Source organism: Stegodyphus dumicola, chromosome 3 (assembly GCF_044657685.1).
Source record: "Stegodyphus dumicola isolate Sdum_Otavi_A_Nest chromosome 3, ASM4465768v1".
Taxonomy (NCBI): domain Eukaryota; kingdom Metazoa; phylum Arthropoda; class Arachnida; order Araneae; family Eresidae; genus Stegodyphus; species Stegodyphus dumicola.
Window position 1 is genome coordinate 204359291 of NC_140770.1, and position 18750 is coordinate 204378040.

General features: G+C 33.5%; 1 protein-coding gene across 3 annotated transcripts in view; it reads right to left on the reverse strand.

Annotated features, from left to right (window-relative positions):
• Positions 1 to 4266: 4266 nt before the first annotated feature.
• LOC118187556 (uncharacterized) overlaps positions 4267 to 18750 on the reverse strand; it is a 61862-nt gene continuing 47378 nt past the window's right edge. For 2 of the 3 annotated variants that reach the window (XM_085812390.1, XM_035357797.2), the window contains exons 3-4: positions 8857 to 9321; positions 4267 to 4599 (exon numbers count right to left, since the gene is read on the reverse strand). In XM_085812390.1, coding sequence (XP_085668516.1) covers positions 4414 to 4599; positions 8857 to 9300 — 630 coding nt within the window. In that variant the 5' untranslated portion in view covers positions 9301 to 9321 and the 3' untranslated portion in view covers positions 4267 to 4413. Of the gene's footprint in view, positions 4600 to 8856; positions 9322 to 10433; positions 10613 to 18750 lie in introns of those variants that run through there. The other variant, XM_035357799.2, reaches the window with a different exon arrangement.

Below are 18750 nucleotides of genomic sequence, written 5' to 3' on the forward strand. Positions count from 1 at the left end.
ATCATTTAGTTTGCTTAAAAAGTTATTAATTTTATTAAGAGTTATTCTTATTAACTCATTCATTATTAAGAATATTCAGAACTCTTATGCATTCAATTATTAATGAAACCTTGAAGAAGAAATACCTGAGTCAAATTCCATTGAAATACATTAATTATTTTACTAAAATAAAAGTCACTTTGAAATTTTGATAAGTTTGTGAGTTTTTCGTCTCCAGTTTTGAACTTTTATAATTTTAATTATTTATAAATGGTAAAATTCAGGTATTACAAATTAAATTAGAGTGCAATTTTTCGGCTTAACGCACCTCTGTATCAGTATGTTTTCAACTATGAACTAGCAGATTTCTTTTTGCATATAATAAATGTAATATTTCCTTATTAATTAAGAGATCGCGTAGTAATAATAAAAGAAATAAACTTTGAAATTCTCTATCTTTACTCTTCAAAATAAACAAATTTATGAAGCAAACTAGTTTAAAAATATTACATTCGGTAAAAACAGGATTTTGCATTTAAAACAAAATTGGGTAAACCATAAAAAATATAAAAGAAACGAAGTTTAAAAAATTTATTGTTATTTTAATATAGTAAGGACATGGTTATAGTAAGGACTTGGTAAATTCTTAAACAGTTTTAAGCTTTTAAATTACGAAGTAATATTTTTAAAAACTTTTAGAATTATAAAATATAACACGTAATGTTACGATCATTCTCATAAAATAATAAAAATTAATAATGTATCTGCCAGTTAGAAAATTAATAAGGACATTGAATTCCGTAATGAACGCCCTGAATAAGTACTTCTAATGAAAGTACACATTCCTTTAGAAAGACTTTCATGAAGGTATTTCTTCCAAAGGTGGACTGCAAGCGCTTTGCTGTAATAAAATATGTACAACTGAAAAGGAATGCTGTTAATTATAACTTCGCGTATTCAAGATTATATTAAAAGTTTCGATTGTTTTCCTATGTATGTGTTGTTCAATTTTTAATATAATTATGAATTTTTTGTTAAAGATATTTGATCCAAGTATTTATATTATAATTATTTTTTTTTTTTTACAGCAATTTTTAGCAGTTTTTTTATTTTTCGCTATTGGGAATTAATTCCTTTTTTCCTTAGCAAGAAAACATATTCTTATTTGCAGTCGCTTTCCCAAAATCCGGTCCTTTCCTTTAAACTAAATTACTAGCTACAGTAAAAATTCGATTAGTGTCATTTAAGTGATGAAAAAATGTCGATGACATAATGGAAATAACGACTTATAAGAACAAGGAGTGGAAATAGTACTCAGTATGCATTATTATAAGTAGTTTGTATGTTAATGAGTTACCAAACTTTTCATAAGTATAACACAAATTATAAGAGACAGCGAAGCCTCGGATAACGACGTTCTCACTTTACGAATAGCTTATCTGAACAAAAAAGCCTCGCATGGCGAACGGTGTCTCAAGTTGCAAACACTCTGAGAACATATGATATTCAAAGTGTTTTGAGGTAAGCTGTGCCGCATAATTAACATTCAGGTCTTCTTTAAAAATGATTGTAACATTTTACATTGCTTAACTCTCATTAACAAGCAGTGACCCAGAGGAGCATGAAAACTTCAGCCTAGAAACAAGTATGGCCAGATTGGATTGCACGCAGAGATTTTAAGCACTTTGACACTTACTGTTTTGTTATCTATGATACTGTGTCTCTAAATAACAATATGGACTATGACAATGAAGACGTGGATATAGTACTAGAGGATGATAAGCCTGAGCTAAACAAGAAATAATTACAACTTCAGAAGCAGCAACAGAGGACGAATGTGCAAAAAATGTCTTCAGAAGGGGAAGAAAGAAAAATAATGATAGTTCTCAGGTCTGCGAAATTTGCGCAAAAGGGGGTAATATGCAAAACATCCATGTAACCATAGTACCTGATAAAACAGAAACAAGCTACAGTATAAGAAATTTCAATCCCCTTTAGAAGCATTTTGAAAAGCATCATCTAAGAAACGTTTTTAAAATGTCTCGCTTCGGAAACATTTTAAAACACAGGTAATAACAAATCCCACTGGACAAATTTTGAGGAAAACAAAGATCCAAAGAGTCTCAAGCACACTCGGGTGAGACTTAGAGATGAAGAAAAGGTGAAGGATGACGCTTTTTAAAGAGAGTGATCTCTGTTTGTGGAAGGAAATTTCGCATCCAAACTATAGCATCTTCATTCCCATTTATGCCGCCTTTCTCGTATACTCTTCTTTGTATAAGTGCATTAACACCAAGGAGACGGCCCCTGGCCTGGGAGATAGGATTCTCCCTTTCAAGGTTTAATAGAACCGCAACCTCAGGACCGATCTGGGAAAACTTCCCTCACAGATTTTGTCACCAGCGAAGTGACCAACGGGCGACCATCACGAAGAGATCCACAGGGCCGGTCCCAACGCCGACTACTTTGTAATGCTACAGTGAAAACTAAGTTAAAATTCCCACGATCGGGGCACCACTCTCTCTCGCAGTACTAATTTCTAAAACAGTATACTTTAAACCAGAGTTCATACGTCTCTCCACACCGAACGAGAGGATCCTCCCAGACGGTCACACCATCCACCATGTAACGTCCCCACAGCTTTGGTCTCCGACAAGACAGTACCATATGGTCCCTGTCAAGCCTGAACCACCACCGAATGAACGATGGCTCTAGTCTTTACCGTGAAGACTGTTTATTTCCTCAGTCCAGAGCTGTCTATACACAAGTCTAGCCAGTGATCTGAAGGAATTCCGGTTCTCCTCCCATATTTGTATAGGTACAGTAAAATTAAAATATGATTTATTTTGGTTTATGTTACATGTTTAATATCGTATTTATCTGTTTTTATATTTAATGATTTCCATCGGTTTGGAGGCACGAGGTATTATTGAAAAGTTTAAAAAAGCAATCATCTGTGGTCCAGAAAGGAATTAATCTATTTTACTTAATTCTTATGGGAAAAATGTTTCGTTTACGAATATTTCGTTCGACGAACGGCCTTCAGAAAAGAATTAAGCTCGTGAGCCGAGTTTCACTGTACATCTGAATAATAAATTACTAAATAATGAAAAACCACCTTATCACTTTTGAACTTTGTTAAAAAAATTCTTAAAATTTCTGTTCTGCTACGGTACGTAAGTATTACAGCATAAAGTAGTTATCTAAACAAACAACTGTCAATAAGATGGATTTTTTTCTAAAGCCGATAATGCTCTGATTTTATTATCTGTAATAAATGGAATGAGAGTAAAATAATATTGATTTTTTTTTCGTTTCAAGAATATGCCCATTATAGGAGCAGAAAAAATTTCTTCAGCATCATTATCATTTCTCTTGTTTTCAAGCTTTTCCTCTAAAACTTCCACAGTTAAATCTTTTAAAAACACTTTATGATATATTGCTACATTTTATCAAGTTCTATGAAAGTAATCAAAAAGATCTTTGAATATGGCGAAAAAGATGGGTAGATTAAGATGGTGTTTTAGGCCTATAAAGCTGTAATGACAAATTTGTTATTGAAAAGTCATCTAGAGATCTTTGTTGTCTAGAGATCGATTTTTTCCGTTTTAATGCAGACAAAGATTGAATTAGGCCAACCCACATTCCATAGATGAACAAAATTGAAGTTGGAACTATGACCAAGTATTTATATTTGAGCCTGGTCGACATAGGACATTATCTGGAAATTTTTCTGATTTAGATTTTTGCTCTAAGGGTACCACATAAAAAATTAAATTTTATGTTTTCAAAACCATTCTAACTCTACTTTCAAAATTCTCATAAATCTCTCACTCTGTTTCGAAAGCTTCGTAATTGTAAGTATCATCAATCAACAATGTTTAAGTAAACAGTCTCATTTGACGAATAACCTGGGCATTTCTAAAGAATTTCTCTCACTGTTCTTCAAGAGATATAAAAAGACAAAATATCTAAAAAATTTAACTGGTTGACTGAACTCAAAACAAAACCTTAGAAGTAATTTTTTCTGCTCCTTTCTCCGTCTGTACGTAAGTGTCCTCTGATCGTTCTCTATTTTGATGAATTCGGATAGGTTTTTACCTTTCTTGATTATAAGCATAGTTTAATCTTTTTGTTATAATTTAATTTCTTCTATTTATAGTCTCACATAATTTAAGTTGATTCAAAAAACAAGTTAAAAAACTACTGATCCAGTAAATTATTTCTTTTAGAAAAACGAAATTTTCTTGCGAACTCAAATATTGCAATATTGAATCTCAATGATATTTGTAATAATTTTATTTGCTTTCTAAAATAATTGCATTATCACAAGAAAAATACATAAAATCTATTTTCACGAATAATCTACACGTATGAAAAACTGTTTTCATTACTGGGAACTTCGAGTGAAGAAATCTCATTAAAAGAATGTCTCTATATCCAAGCTACTATATATGACGACATAACTTTCACAGCCTTCGACACCCAAGTACTGAGAGGATGAACTCTTCTTTCCTCTCTTCTTTCTTCTCTTATTTCACGCTGAGATTGTGTTTCGTTCTCAACCTCTGATTCTTGCATACTTTCTGGTTGGCTTATTTCGCTGCTCATTTCGTCGTTCTGAAAGAAGATGCAAATATTAACCCATACTAAGAAACAGTCTTAATTGTTTACGATTGCGGGCTTACACATTAAGGACTCAAAATAACAGGTAAAGAGTTCTTTGTATTTACAAAGTGTATAATCATACAGTACATTATAAATACGATTTCAATTTGGGATTCATCAGGTAGACACTAATGTTGTTATTAATCTATTAATACTTCAGCTGCCCAACCGGTATAGTGCTTAGCGTCACTGATTACCGTGTCGAAGGTCCCGAAGTTCGAATCTCGGAGTAGGCATGCATGTTTGTAAATGAATAGTGTCCGTGCGGTATGGAGCATTCTAAATATGTGGCGAGCTGAAAGTCCTCTAGAAAGGTTGTGGAAGGAGAAAAAGGGTGGGAGGCCCTTGGAAACGTTCTTCCCCGTGGTGCTCTCCATAAAAATTGGGGGTGGAACTCAGCTAAATCACACTGTCACCTATAAGGTACTCAAGGCTGTTGCCAACGACAGGCGTAATTTTGCGCTCCTTGCCACGAAGAACTTAGTGGGCTTGGGCTGACTATACGTCAGACAAGTGAGCATCAGCAACAACAAAAACAACAGTAACACTTTAACATAATTTATCCGTTACAAATTGAAACAAAGAGATTGTTTTTCTACAGCCGATGGCTATTTTTTATGATAATAATAATATTTTCCTTGTATATTTACCCGTATAACACAGTCATGAAATACTTCCCCCAACTCTATGATCTAATTTTCACCAGCTCTGTGTTTAATTTTGTATCATTTCTATTCAAGCGAGGTTCATAATAACATTGATTAATATGTCAAACGTATGAACTACATTCCTTTGTCACAAGTTTTGCAAACAAGTATTCGTAAATGCCATTCAGGGAGAGAAAAAATTAATAGGAAATTTAGTAAACCTGGAAAGCTAAATGATGTACTATATTTTATGTTTCCAAACATCTGTCAAATTTAATGTCATCTCGAAAACATAGAAACTTCAAAAAATTATTTTAGTCACTTTTATTCAAAAATTAATGAATGTGAATCACCAAAAAATGTAGGCAGGTAGGTAGGTTACGGAGGACTGGAACGCCTGGTGTCTAACAGAGGTTAAACAGGCATGTGTTCCACGCCCTCCTCTAACTACAGCAAAAGCTCCCTGGAGCCACACGAGGCTGCACCAGGAGATTATTGAGGTTGTCAAAGGGAAGTACATGGCCTTACAAGGGCATTAGTAGGATTGTATTACAGATTGAAGAGGCAAGTTGTGGTGTTGCAGATGGTAGGTAGTTAAACTAGAAATACAATAAGACATACACATAAAAAGACATAAATACACATAAGCAACATACTTTAACCAGAAAATATAGCAGTATAATGGATGAAAATGTACCAGAAAAGGTAGCAGTATAATGGATTCTCACAAGAATTACTCTATACTCCCTTTCGGAAATTTTAAAGGCCATTAGTTACTTCAAAGACTCTGAAAGCCAGGTATATTTAATGCTTTTTCAGTTCTAAAAGGCCATAGATTAAGGAGCCACGTATTTTTGAATTTGAAGTTTATGAATTGAGAAAGAGCTGATGGAAAAAATGTAAAATATGTGTAAAATAAAAGTAAAAAATACATATAAGTTCATTCACACCTCTCCATGTGTACAAATGCAATGATACCATGTTTTTATAGCAATATAATTCTGTAACAACATTTCAAGCTATTATGTGGCATAATATAACCTAAATTCTTGTTTACGGATGAGAATTCCCGTCTTCATCTAGCTGGTATACAGAAAATATATACAAAGTCAGCACACTAACCACTTACACTTACTTTGCTGAATAAATTAACTAGTCAACTTGTAAACACATTACGATAATTTTGGAAGCAGGCAAGATGAAAAATGAGCAAACGCCTTCGCCGGGAATCGAACCACGGACCTCTGAAATACCGGCTCATTGTGCTGACCACTACACCACGAAGACACGCTAGGAACGCGGGAGAAAAACCTTATATACTCCCCCTTTTAAAGGGAGACTAAGGTTTTTTGGGGACCCAATCGCCAAATTCTGGGTGTGGAGAATCCTCATCCAACACTCTTTTAGTTCTGGCGCCATTGTAGAGACATTAGGTATTTTTTAGAAGCAGGAGATGTGTAAACTTAGTAACCGCCTTCGCCGGGAATCGAACCACGGACCTCTGAAATATCGGCCCAGCGTGCAGAACCACTACATCACGAAGGCACGCTAAGAAAGCGGGAGAAGTGCCTTATATACTCTCCTTTTTAAAGGGCGATTGGGTCCCTGTTCACGCGCCTCTTTAGAGACATTAGGATATTTTTGGAAGCAGGCAAGATGAAAAATGAGCAAACGCCTTCGCCGGCAATCAAACCACGGACCTCTAAAATACCGGTTCAGTGTGCTGATCATTACACCACGAAGGCAGGCTAGGAAGGCGGGAGAAATACCTTATAAATTTACTCTGCTGAATAAAAAGAATATAAAGTATTGTAAATTATTTTATTGTTCCTTATCGCGTGCATTCGGTGTAATTGAAAGTACGGCCAGCTAGCAGTTGGAAAGTCCTTAGTTCCCGCGAAGGCAATGCACATTTTTCATGTTTCCAGTTTCGAGAAACCTATGACTCTACAGAATAAGTTCAGACAACGTCTTTCAGGATGTTGTCCATAGCCTAGAACTCATCTTCCGACAGACATTGAGCAAAACTGAAGCTCTGCCTTTCAAAATTTATTTTATAATCACGCGCTAATTTTCTTCAGGCCAGACATCGAGAACAATTTTGCAGTGCAACCTGTTATAGCTTTTATATAGGGAGATTGAAAATTATCTGATAAAAATGTAAAGACAGATAGAGGGGACCGAAATAAGCAGTTTTTGTAACGGAATATGTTGTCCTGTTGAGACAGGGCTCCATTGAGGGACAGATAAAAACATTCGACTGGAGTAAATCGACGTTCCCTTGCGAAATGAGAGTAGAATACATCGCTATACGAAATCTGAGCTCGCCAATATGTAACTTATTTATGCGGCTGCAGCTGAAATGGAACAGCTAATCAAAGGAGCCCGAGTACCGTCTTTGTGCAGCTGCTCCATTTCTGTCCATGACTTACAGCAGCAGAATGCTTTTAATTACCGCTCAGTAGCACCATGTACCCAAGGCCGGTGCTAGGCTTTTCGCCTTCCCGTATAATTTGCAATTTATAAATTCTGCTGCTGATTTTGTTCTAAAGTCTGTAAGTTTTGCCGCTCCTAAATTCGTCCGGGTGCGACTGCTTTGGTTGCAATCGCTCTGGCGCTGGCTTGACCACTTCAGTTCACCATTTCCTCACACAAATTCCATTAAAAAATTTGTTTTATTTCGGTCCCCTCTATCTACCTTTTAATTTTTTCCAGATAACTTTAATCATCCTATGTGAAATTAAATAAGTGATCGAAAATAACACCATAAGTAATATTACGCAGATTATTACCACCATTATAGGACATCAGGCGCTTGTCCATTTATTAACGTCAGGGTTCAATTTATTTAATTTTTGTTTTAATTTTTGAAATGGAATGTTAGTTGTTTACGGAGTTGAAACTTTCGTGCGTTGTCATGTTTTCTTTTTGGTAAAAAGTTAATATTGTAAAAAATGTGATAACAGAGTCAAATGGTAAATTAATTATGGCAAAAGAATTAATATCCACTGTCAGGGTTTCCAAGACAGAAAAAGCATGCATTCGCACATGGAAAAGTTAAGCTCATGATAATGCCTTTTCTTGGGGACGAGGAGGATGAAAGGTGTAAGCACAAAAAGAGTAGACTTCTATCATTATAAAAAAAAAGGTAAATGCCAAGTATCTATTTCTCTAAATGTAACTGCCATGGTACAGATATCTGCCTCGAGATTATTACATTAACAAAACAAACTAAAATTAATTAATAAAGAAAAATAGCAAATTTAAGTATGCTTCTATGTCGTATCATATTAAAAGAAAAACATCGGCCGAATTGTCATTTACGCTACCAAATATTAGTTCTACGTGGGTCAGATCATTTCATACAGCAAAGAGTTATAGAATACAAGAGGTTTCGTGGAACGTCCAAGGCATCTACGAAAAAATCTTCGTCACAGATTATTTTTATATACTATGCATAGTTTCAGGGAAAATATAGCCCTTTCTCAAAAGTGCTCTAAATGGAAAATTCTTAAATTAATTTTTCCTTCCGGTTCGAACTAAAACAAAATCGGCAGTATACCTTTATCGTCCTGATCTTCCTTCCTCTTCTTCTTACCACACGTTTCTTTATTCCATAATTTACCTCTGGTAACGAAATTAGCGAATATGTGTTCCGTCGCGTTCGAATCGTATTTATGTCGCTTATCTTCACATTGCTTACTCTTATGTTTCCAGAGTTAGGACAGTACCCAAGACGCCTCAAATCTCGTTTTCGAACAGATGGGCTTTTGGTTGTAGAAACTTTCGATTTCGAGCTAGTAGGCATTATTAGATCTTTCCGTTTTCTACTGACGTTCCTCTGAATGTCTACGGGTGATGAGGATTCTCTGCGTCGCTTCTTGGCATTCTTTGGAACTTCCATATGTGATTCCGTATCACTGCGTTTCTTCCTGTTTGTTGAAATTGTATTGTTTGAGAGACATTGTGTTAATTCTGTTTCCTTTGTTTTAGAGTTCCGAGACATTTTTATACGTGATTAGGGAACCTGTTAAAGAAAGAAGAACCATTAAACTAATTCTAAAATGAGGCAAGTAATTCATTGGAGAGAAAAAAAGTTAGGAAAATGTTTAATTTAATTGTCTTGGGTATTGCTCTTCGAATCTAGCCCAGTATTGTTCACATATATTTTCTCTTTTTATATATATATGTGTGCGTGTCTAAGATAAAAAAACATATAAATCAAAATACTACTCAAATTTTCAAATAGTTCCTTAACTCTCGATTTAGTTTGCGCCTTCTTGGCCTAAAATTAGAAACTGCTTATAATTAATCACTCTAATTTGCTCCGTTTCATAATTAATCCATCCCAAAACGCTAATGACGTAAATACTTGCATGAAGCTTCAGCCAATAATAATTTAAAATTTCGGTTTGGCTGATTTTTGGTTTATTTTTTTACGGCAACGCGCACTAGACCTTGCCTACCTTCGTGGAGAACTTTCTGAGGGAAAGTGGCCAGTATCCATGTTTAACATTGGGGAAACCACGAAAACGGCATGCAACCGACTTGTTCTCCTGTAATCAAGCCTAGGTCGAACTACGAGTTCGGCCGCTGGTGGGCCTTCAAATTTCGCAGCAAGGTTTAAGCAAAAAAGCTTAAATTTAAGCAGGAAGGATAAGGTTTAGCTGAAACTAAAACATTCTGAATCCATCTTTCATCTCGCATAAGTTTCATTCTCTCTGTCTCTCTAACTGGACTGCTGTATATGCTTTCTTTACTTATTGCAATGTCTTATATAAAAGTTTCCGGAAAACAAAGCATAATTTGAGAACTAGTTAGTTGTGTCTTCATCAAAAATGGTTTATCCAGAGAAAAAGTGTCTAGTTTGCCCCAACTGCATCAAATTCTTCATGAATCAACTATCATCATTAACAACTTACGCCACTAACATCTAAACTATTTCATATATATATAAAATTCGTTTCTTATTAAAGTTATAAAAAGATATCTAAATAACTATTTAAATGGAAATTAGCACTAAAAATTCTGAATTTGTTTAGAATTTGATAAAACTAAGGGAAGAAAAATTGAAAGTAACAAGTAAACTATGTTTATTACGTTTGTGTTCGTTACTTTATTAGGAAAAAAACTATTTACCTTTACATTTGATCAAATAACAGTTCAAAGAATGTATGCTTTTTCAAACTGGGATTCATCGAAGCCTTTATTGGCTTACTTACGAAAACGAATAGTAGCATTAAGCATAATACGTATTTCGCAGTAAAAATATATTCTTAGTAAAAATTTTGAGGATGAGAGTTTGCATGTAAGTTAAAATTTTGTCAATATTCACAAGGAAAACGCCGTTGCCAAAGGCATATTTAATTCTAATCAGTTTTATCATTTTAATACAGTTGTTAATTCTGCACGCTTTTGTTAGAAAAGTAAAATACTTTGTTTAACCATAAATATAGTAATAAAAAAATCTGAAAGGTTTCAGATTTTAAATTACGTCCGAAGGGGTATTTTTTTAATATTTTGTCTGTTACTTTTATTTATTAAATATCACTTTCTTCGCACTTAAACCATAAAATTCAGCTCAATATCAATATCCCCAAATAGTTTTAAATTGAGCATATCCCTTTAGAATTTCCGATACAAAGCCCCGCGCGCTGGAGATAAAAATGTTTTTTCTGTACAACGTTGCCATTGCTCTCTTTGAAATTCTTGAGTTTGTCAATAAAAAAATTCCTTAAAGTTTTACAAAATATGAAATCGATAATAAAACAAATTTCAAATTTGGGCGTCCACATGCCCATATTAGTAGTAGGATTACGTCATTCAAAATCCGATGGCTCTGTGTACGGTTGTTTTATCACAATGCGAGAAATATACATACATTTATGCAGATTTTTCATTATTTAATTTCTTCAAATATAATGCAGGACTCTAACATTTGTTGGCAACCGTTTGAAAAGTGAAAGGAACATTTATAGTGAACCAACGCAAAATCGCAAAACGAAAAAAATAGTCCTTCAGGGACAAAACCCCTTTGGACTAATGATAGATGCAGTACGTTAATCTCTCCAAACACATATTTTTGATTCAAAAAAAAGGTTTGTGGCATCAGTCAAGAAATCCGTTTAATCGATAGTTTACATTAAATTTAGAAACCATTATTTTGAATTATTGCACAAGAGACAGTGAAATCAGGTTTTATTTTTAAATTTTGATAGTTTCCTGCAAGTAGAAGTCTTGCATTGCTTCCAGTTGTACTCACCACATTTTAAATAAAAACGAAATAACCTTTCATAACTAATTACATGAATAAGGGTTTTATTAGTGATAAGTTGATAATTAATGAAAATTATTAATGGTATTTTACACATTCTCCCCTTTTTCTGAGTCAGATATAAAATATCATAATATTATGCTGACTATATGAAAATTTAAAATAGATGTGCACAAGTAAAATTAGTAAATAGAAAATAAGTACTTTCTGATTTTTTACTACCCAGTTTCAGGATTCAACAGAACTTCTCTGTTTTCTTGTGGTTTTCAAGCATACGCCATGAAGTTTAGTAGCAGTACTAGAGTTAATTTCCTTTTTACCTCCATGGTATATACGCGACAACAGCCAATTCCGCAGAAGGGTACCATACTCATGTTTTAGTACATGTGAATTTGTATGTTTTATATTTAAATAAATAGTATCTTTCTCTGTTATTGGCCGGAAATTACTAGAAACTATTTTCATCGCGAATTACAGATGTTCATCGGTCAAATGGGTTCTTTTATTTTTAATTTTTAACTGTGAAAAGAATGCTGTTCACCAATAAATGTATTCTCTAACAAAACGATTTATTCCTAGGGCGAAAATTTGTAACTGAGTTTATTTACTTTTTGGCAAGTACTAAGATAGGTTTAAAAATTCGTAGCTGCAAATCTTTGAATAAGATTTAAAAATCGTAGCTTCAAATCTTTGAATAAGATTTATATCCCATGTAAATTAATTAGCTCAGTTTATAGATTTCCTATTGCGTTATTCATGTTCGTTTTTAATGGAAATGAAAGTAACATAAACTTGGACTTCTGAAATCTAACAATGAATCACCATACTTGCAACAAATATATAACTGAAATGTCTTCGGGGAGCTGCATAATATTGCTTAAGGGGTTACATGAAGCCCACGGTTACATGAATATTGCTTAAGGGTTACTTATATTTTAGACAATCATGTTTCATACGCCGAAGAACATGAAATCCATTATTCTATAGGATTCAGTTCTGCAGATATGCATGCACAATTCATTTTGTTAATATCCTTCCTTTACGGAAAAATAAACTATCAGATTGGATACGTGGAAGAGAGTCGTTGTCCATGGAAATGGAACTGAGGGCCATTCGCATCCCAGATGTTTGGACGTTGTTTGGAAGACAATCGTTCCTCAGCTTTCCTCCAGGACCTTCCAGGACCTGAAAACAGCCGTCTTTCAGGAGTGGGTCAGAGTTCCACTGAAACTTACAAACTGTATCATTTTCAGCATGAATTCCGGTTGTGAGAGCAGCATGACTGTTAAAGGGACTTAGCTTAAGCTTTTTTTTTTTTTTTTTTTTTTTCAATCTTGCTACTTATGTTTTAGACAATCATGTTTCATGCGCCGAAGAACATGAAGCATGATTATGAGTATACCATGACTATTGTATACTGTGTATCATACACACACCATATAATCAGATGCTGTGTATCATATACAAAATCTGTCCATCAGGGTTCCAAAATCGAACGAGTATAAAAATCCTTTTAATTTTGGACACCAGTGTGTATGTTAATCTACTATAACAATTCTAAAATTGAACTTTAGTTTAATCTTGCGATAATATCTAAACAGTTAATGCTTGTCTGAATGGAAGTAAATATTTTTTATTTTTATACACAGAAGTTCTAAAATAAAATTTTAAATAAGTGATAAAAAGCACTAATCCAGTGGTATATTCATATACAAAAAATTTAACACCATGATAAGTGATTTGATAATTATCTTATACTCTTTCTTTTTGTATGTAAATAAAAGAGGAAGTTCAAATAAGCAATGTCAATTAATGTCAAAAATAAAGGGAAAAAAGACTAAGAGATACTTCACAAGAGTAGTTGAGCTAGTTTATTTGCAAAACTAAACAAAACAGAACTTGGAATAGCTACAAAAATTTCACTTGACAGTTGAAAAGATTTTTCAGTTGAAGCAATGTAGGCATTCTTATTCTTTCTGCTTTTTCTTTTAAGCCATAAATAGCTTCCTAACTTAAGTACTTAACCTCAAAATTGTGAAACAAAAGTGACTTTTAAAGTTTAAATATTGAGAAAAAAATTAATCATAAATTTAATTCTTCCTTTAAGTGATAAATTTGTATGCACTTATATTCTTTTTGGATGGTATGCTATCATAATTATAATTTTTCTAATATATAAATTAGATATCTGTTTATTATTTGACAATTATATAGTTCTGAAATATGATGTTAACAGAAAAAGATCAAGTGATGTAAGTCTAAATTTTTGCTAAAGAACTTGTCACCAGGAAGAGGGATAAAAGTGCTTTAACTATTTATGGTATTTTTCTCTCTACATATTTTAGATAAACTGATATAAGAAATTATAATTCATGAGCCCATGTTGGAGATATTCCTTTATAGTGAGAATAATCTTAAAATACCAAGAACTTTATACTTATTTCATTCTTGTTAAGTTACAGAGAAGTGTTGAGAAAGCTTAGAATGTTTAAGATGTTAGAAATGTCACTGAAAACTAATTTTCCGTCTTGCATTCTGGGGAAAGGTACTTTAAAGTTAAATGAAAGAACTTCAAATCCGGTTTAATATTCAGTTTTAAAATGCATGAAGTGTTTTGAACGCAATTCCTAAAATGATCAATATATTAAAATATTCTAATTAAAGCTTATAGACATAAGTGTAAAGTGAAACTACTTTTACAAAAGTAGATTCACGAATAAAAGTGAATTAATTTTAATTGCTAGAACTGATTATAAAAGTTAACTGGAATGAATCGTTCTAAAGTTTATTCACATTTTAATTTACAGGATGATTAGAATTAAAGAACCCTATTTCAAAGCTGCCTACAGAAGAAACCGCTCATCAGAAAATTGCTAAATTTTGCAGCGAACTTAATGAAGGAATGAAAATGTCTTTTAAAGGGAAAAAATACAAATAGCGTCACCATACGGCGTTTTACTTTGAAAATCTCTAGCAAAAACGCAAATCTGTGTCGACGTTCCGCAGCTATAAACCTTTAATATGGTCATTAAAATATTTTAAATCTTTTAGACATTTTTCTTATTGTATTTCGGTATACAGGATGTCCAGAATTAAAGAACCCTATTTCAAAGCTGCCTACAGGAGAAACCAGTTGTCAGAAAATCATTAAATTTTTGTAAGACGTTTCGCTGAGACATTTTCGTTCCTTTCCTGGAGGAATGAGAACGTCTTTCAGCCCCCCCCCCCAAATTACAAATAGTGTCATCAGAGAGCGTTTTACATTGGAAACATGTAATAGAAATGTAAATCTTTGTCGATGTCAAGCAACAGCTGTCATAAAACTTAGAAACATTTGCGAAGATTTTGTTTTCAATGTACTTGCTGCTGACAATGACGATATGCTTACGAGATAGCGCTTTGTTGGTAAAATTTTTTACCAAAACAGTAATTCCAAAATAGTTCTCCTCAGAAATTTCGGACTTTGAAGAGGATTTGAAGAGATCCCTTGAACGTTAAGAAACTTCGAAAAATGACAACGAAATTTGAAAAAACAGGATCGGTTTCTGTTCGTCCTGGAAGAGGAAAACTTCTGCAGAAACAGTACAGGAGGTTGCACTTCAGGTTATAGAGGAACAGCTTCAAATCACCAGCTGGACAATGGACACTAGCACCAGCGTCCGGCGTACAACAGAGGCTTTGGATAGGCGCGTTCAACTATCCATAACATCTTGAGGAATATCCTCTGATATTATCCTTACAAACTTTCGCTGATTGTGAAGTGATTGCTTCTGTATGATTTCGGCACTCGACTTCTGTTCTCACATGCTCGCCTTGAGGTCGAGTCCGAACGGCCTTGGAATATCCTCTCGACAGACGAAACGCATTTTCATTTGGATGGTGCAGTGAATACTTATATCTGCAGAATTTGGGAACCAGAAAATCCAACCTCCTATCTTAGAGGTTCTTTGCATTCACCAAAAGTGACGGTACGGTGTGGATTTTCTGCGTCATTTATTCACGAGAGTACTTCTTTGAGGAGTTGAGTTCTATAGGTCCAGTGGCATGCTCGATGACTCCCCAAGATGCATCACATAATCATTTTAGAACATTTAGTCTTTTTAAGGTTTTGTTAGAGATTTAAGTTGTGAAAATCTCAGTTCTGCATCTAGAGTTACAAGTAGGTACCTGGGTTGGGAAGCCTGCTTGATCTCAGAACCACATAAATTTATCATAGGATGAAAGGATCTTCTGTTTTTTCTATCAGTACAGAAAACACAATACAGTACAACTCCAATTATCCGAACTCCGACTATTCGCTTTCAGACTTTAAAAACAAATTGAGATGGAAACGCAGTGTTAGACAATCAAGGATTTCAGACATTAAAAGGAGCGAACCTACACTTTTAAACTTCATGTCACTGCTTGAAAATGAAGATGGAAGTTCTTCAAGAAAATCAATGAAAGCAGCAACAAACAAAAATTCAGGTGGTGTTGTTTTCAAGTGGTTTTTGCAGCAATGTTCTATGGGAACCCCAACCTCGGGTCCGATTCTTTGTGAAAAAACTAAGATCTTAGCTCAGAAACTTGGCTGTTCATCTTTTAAAGCAAGCAAAGGCTGGCTAAGAAATTTTAAGAGCAGGCATGGTGTTCATTAAATAGCTTACTTGGACCGAGATGTTCAGGAAGCAATGACTTTCAGCACTTGTAAGTACTGTACAATACGCTATATAACATGTACGTAAAAGTGTTGCATTTTCATTTTAATTAATTAAAACTTCCTTTTCTTTAAAAATAGTTTTTTTTCTCCCATTTCCAACATACAGCACGTATAGAATTAGTTAAAGTGGACGTAGACCTTTTCTTCAGAAAAAAGCCAATTATCCGAATTTTTGATTATCGGAATGGAGTCCGGTCCCAATTGATTCGCATAATTGGAGTTCTACTGTAATTAGTTTTATCAGGATTTATAGTAAGTTTAAACTCTTTTAACCAAGATTCAATGCCCTGTATACAAATATTGAAAATCTTTTGCAGAAAAGGAATATTTGAGTGAGTGTGTTAGACTTGCAGTATCGTCGGCAATGTAAGCTACTTCAACTTCCCCACTGATGTGAGCGTCAATGATGTTCAAATAATGATGCATTATATAGCAAATAGGCTAACATCTTCCAGAAATGTGCAGGAGCGTCACAAGTTCGAGATGCTCTTATATGGTTGGAGCCCAATACACAGTTATCAAAAAGCACGTAAAGATTTCAAAATTTGGTAAAATTTAAAGAAATGTATATAGAGCATTGTTAGCACGAAAATAAAGCATATTTTTTGGAAAGGTGGGTGGGAAAATTGACTTCAAGTTTTTATAAATGAGCGTAGCATAATTTGGAACGTTCCAAATTGAACGTATGTGAAAGTAGTACAAAAATCTGTTACTTCTTACAAAATAATTAATCAATGCATTTGTCGGCAGAAGCAACTACTTAGTATCATTTTTAGAAGTATTTTGATTGTGATTGTAATTGCCGACATAATAACAGCCATAAGTAGGAATCTGAATTGCATTTTCTCCTCCATCATAAAAATTTACTTCCTTGCGATAGACTTTTGTTATATACATTTATGATAGTTATAACCATATATCCAATTTTTGTAAGCGTTTGAAGTCTTTACAGACTTTTACATCATTTTGTATAGTAGAAACCTGATTACTTCGTCTTTTACGCTAGTGGATTTGAAATTTGATGTGTAATATTTTATGTTTCTAGTCTGAATATAGTTCATACGTGAAACTAATTCTAACAACCACATAAAAATTGTATATAATATTTCTTTATACTGATGAAGTAAATGCTATTGGAGCATTATTTTGTATATTTGAATAATAGAAAAATATTGCTGGTTTTTTGGTGCCAACCAATTTTACATTCTCTGGCTACAATTAATATATCTTTCATAATAAGGAATGGATTAGTCGGGAGGAGAGAACCAAGGCTAAAGTTAGACTTTCATGATATTGTGAATTACATACAATTTGCATTCAGTTTCTATTGGGAAGCTCTTAAACTTTTATTTAAAAATGTATAAGGTTTTTTCTTCTTTCTTCTACCATGACTTCGTGGTGTAACAGTTGCACACTCGGCACGTATTCGAAAGGTTTACGTTCGAGTCCCTGCTAGAGCATTGCTCATTTTTCATATATTTGTGTTTCAAGATAGCTAATGACTCTACAACTCACAAAATAATTAATGAAAGATGAAAAAAGGGAAACGTTTCAGATTTTATATTAGGCTCAAGGGGGCGTTTTCTTTTCCTTTACACGCACATGCACGTTTCGAAAGCATTTGGGCTAATGCAAAATGTTTAAAAACAACATATCTTTATAATTTTCGATAGACAGTGTTGCGAGCTGGAGATAAAAATGTTTCATTCTGAGCAGTGTTGCCACTGCACGCTTTGAAATCGTTGAGTTTTTTTTTTTTTTCAAAAATTCATTAAAGTTTAACCATTATGAAATAGATAATAAAACAAATTCAAAATTCACAATTCGGGCTTCCAGACGTCCATATTCGAGTGGAGGACTACTTTATTCATAATTTGATGGCTGTTTTTCACAGTGCGAGAAATATGAATACATTCATGCAAATTCTTTATTATTATTATTTTTTAAATCTTCAGCCTCAATAACACATTGTCAATTAAATTATTCAGTTGAAAAATTGTTTTTCAAGAATGAAAAATCACTCTTTGACTTCTAACAATTCTGTTAAGTCGGTTGATAAAAGCGAACAATTTCCAGAAATACGGCAAAAAAATGGGGAATTAAGTTGAGAATATCATATAAAGATAGTTAAAAAATATGTTCGCTCTGTACCTAGGTGCAAACAGTAAAATTCTGAGAATTTTAATTAAAAAGATATATTCGCACTGTCCCGAGATGCAAACAGTAAAATTCTGAGCGTTTTGTTCGTTGAACAAGAATTTGTGCGAAAGCTTGTATTAAATTCGATAGAAAAGATTTTACCTTAGAAATAAAACATCCTAAGACAAAATAAAAATAAAAATAAAAATAAAAATAAAAATGAAAATAAAAAAATAAATAATAATAATAATAATAATAATATATAAACACGGAATTTTTAAAAAGAGACGTCTTTTAAGTCCAAGAGGACATCTAATTAATATTTTTTATTATTTTTCTGTTAA